Source organism: Pteronotus mesoamericanus, unplaced genomic scaffold (genome assembly GCF_021234165.1).
Source record: "Pteronotus mesoamericanus isolate MK-2021 breed Mesoamerican mustached bat unplaced genomic scaffold, CSHL_Meso_final scaffold_128, whole genome shotgun sequence".
In the NCBI taxonomy this organism is placed as follows: Eukaryota; Metazoa; Chordata; class Mammalia; order Chiroptera; family Mormoopidae; genus Pteronotus; species Pteronotus mesoamericanus.
Genome location: NW_026555305.1, coordinates 909,106 through 917,980, shown reverse-complemented (window position 1 = coordinate 917,980; position 8,875 = coordinate 909,106). Strand labels below are relative to the sequence as shown.

Here is an 8,875-nt window from a genome sequence, read left to right as displayed (position 1 = left end):
ATTCGCTGTTCTATTTAACCTCAGTCCCCAAAGATGAAGCAGCTTTTCCAGGATTAAAGAACAGAGCAACTGGAGATCCCGGAGAACGTGGCACTGCCCCAGGCGACCAGGGGAATCTGGTCGCGTCCCTTTAAGACGCGCTTTGGCCCTTCAGGACTCTATTTCCCCGTTCCCCGCCACCCCCACCTCCTTCGCGCCCTTGCCACCAGAATCCGAAAAGTGCCCTTTGCCAGGTTGAATGCAGCGAGCGAACTACAATACCCCGAAGTCCGCCGCGGCCGCCCGGAAGACGGGCGTTTCCTGGTGCTCGTCGGGCAGGGGCGGGGCTTCTGGTGCCGCCGTCGTGACGTATTTATTCGGCGCCAGGACTGTCAGACGGTCCACCCTGGCTGCAGAGGTTCCGAATTCGGAGAGGGGTCGGCTTGCCGCGCGGTTCTTCGGAATCGAGCCGGAGAGGACGGTTAAAGGAAAAGGCTTCGCCCTGCATGCCTTTGTTACGAGCCATGGCCCCCGTAGGGCGACTGGCGGCGGTCCGCCGAGGTGTCCGCCGGGGGCGCGCTCTTTCTGCGGCCTTGGCGCCCGCGCCCTGTCCTCGGCCCCAGGAGGCGGCTCCCTGAGTCTTGTTCGTGTTTTTACCCGGGGCAGGTCGGGGAGGGACCGTGCGACAGTCAACCCGAGGTCACCCGGCCCAGCGGAGGTGTGGGGAAGTTTCGCCTGAGCCCCCGGGGCTGCTCTCGGGATCCCATGGCGGCCGCGGCGCTGATGGACCGGGCTGGGGTGAGTGGCAGGGTCCCCCAAGCCCTCAGCGACTTGGATCTAGGTGCTGGTGTGTTCTAGGTGCCAGGACCGTCATCACTTTCCCCTCATCTTTCCCTCCCTTGACTCTAAAGGCCATGGAAGGGCGTTCGCTCCCGCCGAATATAAGGCGAGGCTCCCATTGCCAGTGTCCATAGCATGAGGCGTGCAAGGATTTCCAAGGCCGGGAGTCAGCTGGTACAAATCCTGGGAGGTGGGAGCGGAGGCGTTCTGTTTAGTGAGAACAGAGAGCAGGCGGTCAGGGCTCCGGGCAGGCAGCCTGAGGAGCTGGGCCTCTGTTCTGATGGTGGTGGGAGCCACCGGAGGTTTGGAACAGGGGAGGGAGGCGATTTGACTTGGGTGTCAACAGGCTTCCTGTGGCTGCAGAGTGGAAAGCTTGGACAGAGACCAGATGGTGTCCAGGTGGATGTTGACGAAGGGGCGGTGGCGGGGCGGGGGAGACCGCAGAGGTGACAGTGGACGTGAGAGAAGCGTGTGGATTTTGTATATGTTTTTAAAGTAGGGCCGACCAGATTTTTATTTTTACTTTTTAATTCTTACCTGAGAATATGCTTTCATTGATTTGAGAGAGCGAGAAAAACACTGATATGAGAAAGAGAGAGAGAAAGAAAGAAAGAAACACACACTGATGTGAGAGAGAATCATCAACTGGTTAATCGGTTGCCTCGGGCATGTGCCTCGACCAGAGGTTGAACAGGCTACCTAGGCATGTGCCCTGATTGAGAGTCAAACCCACAACCTTTTGGTTTCTGGGACAGTGCTCCGCCAGCTAAGCCACCCTGCCAAGGCAAGACCAGCCAGATTTTCTGATGAGACATCGTGATACTCTGGAACTCTTCACTTGTTCCTCTCTCCACCCTTGAGTCTGGGGGCCCAGCAGTCTGAATCTGGGCCAGACGTTATGCAGAGAAGTTCCGACTTTTGGCAGCCAATAGGATTAGGACTAGAAGGGTGTATTAGGCCCAGGAACAGCAAATGCTTGGAGGTAAGATTGAATTAAGAGTCCTCAGAGAACCACAGATTTTTGTTATCTCTGTTGGGAACAGGGCCGGGAGTCAGGCAGGAATGGCAGGCTCAGGGGCTGGGTTTCTGTTCTGAGGGGGGGTGACACTTGAGAGCTGGAGCAGAGGGGAGAGATGATCTGATTTGGACCGTAACAGGCTCCCTCGGCAGCTGTCTGGCTGAGAACAGCACGGGCCTGAGGAAGGAGTCAGTGCAGTTTTCCACAGGAGTTTTGATGGTGGCTGGCCCAGAGGGATGGCAGGGGAAGTGAGAAAAATGGGTGGATTTTGTATCTGTTTTTTAAGTAGGTCGACGGGATTTTCTGATGTGAAGGGTGAAGGAGAAAAAGCAAGGAATCATGGGTGACCCCGGGGGGATTAACTTCAGTGGGTAGGACAGTGGAAGTGCTGTCAGCTAAGATACAGAAGTTGGTGGCAGGAGTAATTTTCAGTAGCTATGAGGGGGGTTAGGCTTTTGTCATGTTGAGTTTAATACGTTCCAGAGACCCCTTAGTGAAGGCATCCAACTGGACACAGGATTTTAATTCCTGTTGAAGAAGTTCAAAATGTGGCAACCAGTGTGTAGAATGGGGTGGAGTTGTGGGTTAAATTTCGGAGGGAGTATCTTCAGCTCATGGTGGTTGTGCTGTTGATAATCAGAAACACAAAATTGGGCACCGAGGACTGGGTGTCTTGCTTAGGCACCTGGGTAGCAGTGGTGGCTGTCATAAAGACATAGGAGCACTTCCTGGACCTTGGGTGCAGGGTGGGGTGGGGGTTGCCTTGGGGGTGCCTGTGATGTGGACCAGAAGTTGTCAGTGGTAGTAGAAATTTTTGCCAGATGTGAGAACGGTGTGGTTCAAAGAGTGGTGTTCATGTTGGGAGCAGTTCTGGTTGTGTCTGGGAGGCCTGGTCCGGATGACACCAGGAGAACTGGCTGGCAGGGGACTGTTTGGGGCCCTTCCTGCCAGACCCCTAGTCTACACAGTAACTTTTGGCCCACCTGCATGGTCTGCTCGGGGCTGGACTCAGTGATCCCAGGGATATAAGGAAACAGCAGGCACTAAATGGTCCAAGGCCTGGTATCTCTGCGTTGAGAGGCTCAGGGCACAAGAACCCAGAAGTGCTCATGTGAACAGTGAGATGTGGGGAGAGGTGCTGTGCTGCCTGTTGGCTCAATTGTCCCCTTTCCAGCAGGGCTGTGTGACCTTCGAGGACGTGTTCGTGTACTTCTCCCGGGAGGAGTGGGGGCTCCTTGATGAGGCTCAGAGGTGCCTGTACCGTGATGTGATGCTGGAGAACTTTGCCCTTGTGTCCTCACTGGGTAAGTCCTTGGTTTAGTTATCTGTTAGTGCATGGCAAATTTCCCCCAAATTTAGTGGTTTAACATAGGAAAAATTCATTGTCTCAGTTTTGGTGCATCAAGAATCTGGTCACAGCTTACCTGGTGCATTTGGCTCAGGCTGTCCTGTGAGGTTTCAGTCAAGCTCTCAGCCAGAGCCGTGTTCTCTTTTGTAGGCTATGCTAAGGAAAACTCCGCTTACAAACTCACATCATTGTTCACAAGATTCACTTCCTTGCCGCTTATTGAGCTGCGAGCGTTGGCCCCTTGCTGGCTGTTGGTCAGAAGCTTTCCTCCGTTCTGTGCCATAGTGGCCTTCCTGTGGCCTACCTCATATCAGGGAAGCTGTCTTCTTTCTGAGCCAGTGAGCAAGAGAGAATGCCTAGGATGCAAGCTGGTCTTTTTCTGGCCTGACCTTGAAAGTGACATCCCATCATTTTTGCTGCATTCTATTCCTTAGAAACAGGTCAGTCCCTTCTACAATGAAGGCTTACATAAGGGCAAGAATACTGTGAGGGAGGCCTTCCTGGGGGCCATCTTTGAGGCTGCCTTCCAATGTGCCCTCGCACCTACTCCAGGGTCCTTGGGATTTCGTATTCCCCGGTCCCCAGGGGCAGCCCTTTCTGTCGAGCCAGATCACTGACTCCTCTCCCTCCCTTCTCTGGTTCCCAGAGTAGGGGCTCTAGGAACCCCCTTTGTTGAGCAGTTTCCACACCTGCTATCCAAAGCCTTGAAGGAACAGGTTGGAGACTTGGGGCTTCTTCAGTGGGCTCAGCAGATTCTGCCAGGCTTGAGCCCTCCCTGGCCGGATGCTGTCCAGTTCCGTGGCACCTCTGTGTCCCAGGTTCTGCCTTCATCCTCCAGTTGAAATCTCCTGTGGCCTGGCTGTGCCAAGAACTGCAGGTATTAATGTGGTCACCACCTGCGGAGGTCACAGGACTGTTCTGCCAAATCGTCCTTTGAGATTCTTTTTTAATCTTTTTATTTCTTTTCTGTAAGTGGGTCTTCCTGAGCCACTGATCTGCCCTGTGTTTTCCTTATAACTTTCATCTGCTAGATCCCATAGAGTTGCCCAGGTGGAGACAGGCAGAAAGCTCTGGGTACTCACCAGGGAGACCCAACTGCAGCCACAGTGAGAGGAGCCAGAGTGGGCCTGGCCCTGCAGAGCAGGAGCTGGGAGAGAGTGTCACATTAGTGCTGGGTTCACGTCCCTTCAACCTGCATTGTAGGCACCAGTGTCTTCTTACCCAGGCCCATAATAACCCCTCATTCCTCCCTCTCCTCTGCTCACAGCATGGTGCCCACTTGTCATCTCTCTTCCATCTCCATCCTTTGGCTGTTTGCCTACTTCCCTAGCCTCTGCAGCTCCCTCTTTCTTCTCTGCTCCCTCTGCAGTGCTCTGCAGCATTGTGCACACATTTTTAAATAGTTCTTAACAACCAGTGGCTTCCTTGCAGTCAGACTTTCCTGGTGGGCCAGGACACAGCGTTTTGCACAGAGCTCAGCAGACGCCAGCAGCCAGGACCCTGCTGAAGCCCTTTTGTAGAACATGAGTTGGAGACCTCACCTGTCCTCCCTGTCCTGGGCACCATCGTTGTATCTTTACCCATCATTAGGGTTCCTCCCTTCTGTGACCAGTAGAGGCCCAGCATTGACAGTGGGCCCTCCCTCATCCCTCTCCTGGCTCCCTTGTCCTGCCGACAAGTCAGTGGACTCACTCCTGGTGTGTCACACACTCATATTTGATGGGTTGCTGCCTCCCACCAAAGTCAACATGTACTTCATCAGCATTTGTCTGCTTTCAGGTTGCTGGCGTGAAGCAGACCATGAGGAGGCCCCTTCTGAGCGGGGCACTTCTGCAGAAGTGTCGCCGGTCAGGACTTCCGAGTCAGGTTCATTTATCCAGAAAGCCCGCCTGTGTGAGCTGTGTGATCCACTCTTGAGAGACCTTTTGCCCCTGGCTGGACACCAGGGACCATCCCCCACGCTGAAACCATGCACGAGTGGCCCATGTGGGAGAGGATTAGTATTCAGAGCAAACTTCAACCAGTACCAGAAGCAATACAGTGGAGAGGAGCCCTTCAGCGGGGACAATGGTGGGGCCTTGTCGGTCAAGAGCTGTATAGTCCACACGTTGGCCAGGCCCTTTCCTTGCAGAGAGGATGGGATGGACTTGCTAGACAACCCTGGCCTCCTCCAGTCCCAGACCCCTCACTGTGGGTCAAGTCCATGCAAGGGGACTGGGTTCATGGAATCTTTCCCATCCAGCTCCAGCCTCAGGCGGCTCCAGGAGGACCATGATGCACTGATGCTTTTCAGTAGCAATGACGATGGGAGAGCCTTCCTGAGCACCTTTACTCTGCTTGACAAACAGATGACTTATACTGAAGGGAAGCCCATGAGTTGCCTGCCACGTGGAAATGTGTCCAAGGAGAAATCGGCTCTTATTCACCACAGAAAAGTTCACAGTGGAGAAACATCCCATGTGTGCAAGGAGTGTGGGAAGGCCTTCATTCACCTATCCCACCTAAAAGTGCACCAGAAACTTCACAGTGGGAAGAGACATTATACATGCAGCGAGTGTGGCAAGGCCTTCAGCCGCAAAGATACTCTTGTCCAGCACCGGAGAGTCCACACTGGAGAGAGGTCTTATGACTGCAGTGAGTGTGGAAAAGCCTACAGCAGAAGCTCCCATCTTGTCCAGCACCAGAGAATCCACACTGGAGAGAGGCCTTACCAGTGCGGTGAGTGTGGAAAAGCCTTCAGCCGTAAAGACACGCTTGTCCAGCACCAGAGATTTCACACTGGAGAGAGGCCATATGAGTGCAGTGAGTGTGGGAAATTCTTTAGCCAAAGCTCCCACCTTATTGAGCACTGGAGGATTCACACTGGGGCGAGGCCCTATGAATGCATCGAATGCGGGAAATTCTTTAGCCATAACTCCAGCCTTATTAAACATCGGAGAGTCCACACAGGAGCAAGGTCTTATGTGTGCAGCAAATGTGGGAAGGCTTTTAGCTGCAAAGACACCCTTGTCCAGCACCAGATAATCCACACCGGAGCAAGGCCGTATGAGTGCAGCGAGTGTGGGAAGGCCTTCAGCCGCAAGGATACACTTGTACAGCACCAGAAAATCCACACTGGGGAGAGGCCTTATGAGTGTGGTGAGTGTGGAAAATTCTTTAGCCACAGCTCCAACCTGATTGTACACCAGAGAATACACACTGGGGCGAAGCCTTATGAATGCAACGAGTGTGGGAAATGCTTCAGCCACAACTCCAGCCTTATCCTGCACCAGAGAGTTCACACTGGAGCGAGGCCTTATGTGTGCACTGAGTGTGGAAAAGCCTACATTAGCAGCTCCCACCTTGTTCAACACAAGAAGGTTCACACAGGAGCAAGGCCTTATGAGTGCAGCGAGTGTGGGAAATTCTTTAGCCGCAACTCTAGCCTCATCCTGCACCAGAGGGTTCACACAGGAGAGAAGCCTTACGTGTGCAGTGAGTGTGGGAAAGCCTACAGCCGGAGCTCCCATCTGGTGCGGCACCAGAAAGTTCACACTGGAGAAAGGCCTCATGAAAGCAACAGTTTGGGTGACCCTTTACCTGTGTCTCTTAAACTTGTTTAGCACCAGAAAGTTCACACTAGAAAAAGGCCTTAAGCATGCAGGAAATGTGCTGTCTCCTCATTCAGCCTCAGGACTCAACAGCAGAGGAAAGCCCTGTGAGTACCTGTGGTGCTGAGGGAGCCGTGAGCCAGCAGGTGGACCTTGTGCATTCATGTTTTCAGCCTGGCTCCATTCCCAGGAAGTACCATGTAGGTATGTGGCACTTTCTGAACTGTCTGGGACTCTCGACAGTTATGTCAGTGCCAGTGCCTGTGGCAGAAGCCACCTCTGTTGCTAGCTGTCAGGGTCCCACGGTGTGTCAACCACTCCAACATGCTCAGGGAAGGCAGACCTCTGCTGCTCTCTCACTTAGTCCCTAGAGGGAATCATGAGCTTTCTGAGCCCATTGAAGGTCTTCACTTCGTCCTCCATGACTGGGTTCTGAATGGTGTGATCTAGCTCTGGGCACAAGGACTTGAGCGGAGATCTGCTGGGATTTCCAGATAAGATTTCTCTTCCTCGTGGGCAATGTCAGCTGTAAACACAAGAGCCACGATTCTTCCTGCTTCCCAGCCACCCACCATAGGAACTGCCTGCCCTGTGCTGCCCTGGTTTGCACAGTGGTGTAGGCCTGCTGTGGCTGTCTGTACTCTTGGGGGGCTGTTCACTGTGTGATATGGACTGAGAAAAAACTGGTTCTGCCAACATGAAGCAACATGGGCTTTTGTTGGCACCAACTTTATGTGCCTGAGAAGGGACAGCAGGATGGCAGCAGACAGATCTCAGTCTAGTGTAGCCTGATTTGCATTGTTTTCCAAGGCTTGCTGGAAAAGACTGAAGGACTTTGTGTGTCTACTCCTGTAGCCTGAAGTTTGGATTTCCTGGGAGTCCAGAGTTAATTGTGTGAAGGGCATAGTTGGTGTGAAAAGCCTCTAGTGCTTCTGGAAGCAACATGAATTGGGTCCCTTTTTCTCAGGAAATCCTCCATACTCCCCAGCACTTTTGAGGGGTTTCTATCTCCTGGACCTGATGTCCAGTGTCTGATGTCCAGAATCCCGTAGGCAGGTGTCATTGACTGGAGGGCTTACAGGGCAAGGTGCGAATCATAATTTGTATAGAAATACTTAGATAATTGAATGGAGATAACTGGCAAATGAGAAGATAATGTAACCTAAAGGAGTCATCTGCAAATGTCTGTGCGATTGTGCCTGGGTGGGATGGGAGTGTACAGAAATTCTCAGGGCCTTCAGTGTTCGAAAGGTTTATGGATTACTCTACCTCCCTGGACTGTTGATGCCATGGCCATCGCTGCACCAGCACTGAAAAAAGAGAGGCCCAGGGGTAGGGCTTCTGGGACCCAGTCAATAGTCTTTGCATACAAGGTGGAAATGGACTTCATGCTCTCTAGTTCTTGCTGACATTGAGAAAGCCTTACCCTCCTAAACTGTGGGGTGAGGGATATGGTAGAACCAAAATAGTTGGCAAATGTTTCCTTCCAAGAGGGATGGTAAATATGCTTGTATTTTATTGCGGTATGATCAACATGAAATAAACTGCACAAATGTGAAGAGTAAAATGTTTCAGCATATGTATGTACCTGAAAAACCATCACCACAATTAAGATAACAAACATGTCCAACAACAACACAAGGGACTCCTTGTGTCCCTTTAGCACCCTTTCTTCCCAGTCCTTTCTTAACCCGTTTCCCTTGATTCACAAGCAGCAGCAAGCATTTTCTAGAATTTTGTGTAATATGCTATCTGGGGAGTGGGAACTCTGGCTTCTTAAATTAACTATGGCTGTTTAGAGATTAATCCACCTTGTTACATGTATCAAGAGTATGTTCGTTTGAGTTGTTGGGTGTTATTCCATTGTATGGATATACCACAATTGTTTTTTATCCATTCAGCTATTAGTGGATATTTGGGTTGTTTCCAGTTTTTGGCTATTACAAATAAAGCTGCTGTGAAGACTTCTGTACATACTATCACTGAAAAACATTCCATTGTCTGAATGTACTACGGTTTATCCACTCACCTACTGAAGGACATCTTGGTTGCTTCCAAGTTTTATTTATGAATAAACCTTCAATATATATTTATAGTTTT

The 8,875-nt window shown here is 51.8% G+C and overlaps 1 protein-coding gene across 1 annotated transcript; it reads left to right on the top strand.

Moving 5' to 3' along the window:
• The first annotated feature begins 456 nt into the window (after positions 1-456).
• ZNF304 (zinc finger protein 304) lies at positions 457-8,689 on the top strand. Its single transcript, XM_054588247.1, has 3 exons — positions 457-777; positions 3,015-3,141; positions 4,965-8,689. Exons 1-3 carry the CDS (start codon positions 745-747, stop codon positions 6,785-6,787), a joined length of 1,983 nt encoding a protein of 660 aa, XP_054444222.1. The 5' UTR covers positions 457-744; the 3' UTR covers positions 6,788-8,689.
• The last annotated feature ends 186 nt before the right edge of the window (positions 8,690-8,875 follow it).

Coding starts and splice junctions, on each gene's coding strand:
- ZNF304 (XM_054588247.1), top strand. CDS start 745: ATGGCGGCCGCGGCGCTGATGGACCGGGCTGGG. Junction 778..3,014: donor CGCTGATGGACCGGGCTGGG/GTGAGTGGCAGG, acceptor CCTTTCCAGCAG/GGCTGTGTGACCTTCGAGGA. Junction 3,142..4,964: donor TGCCCTTGTGTCCTCACTGG/GTAAGTCCTTGG, acceptor GTCTGCTTTCAG/GTTGCTGGCGTGAAGCAGAC.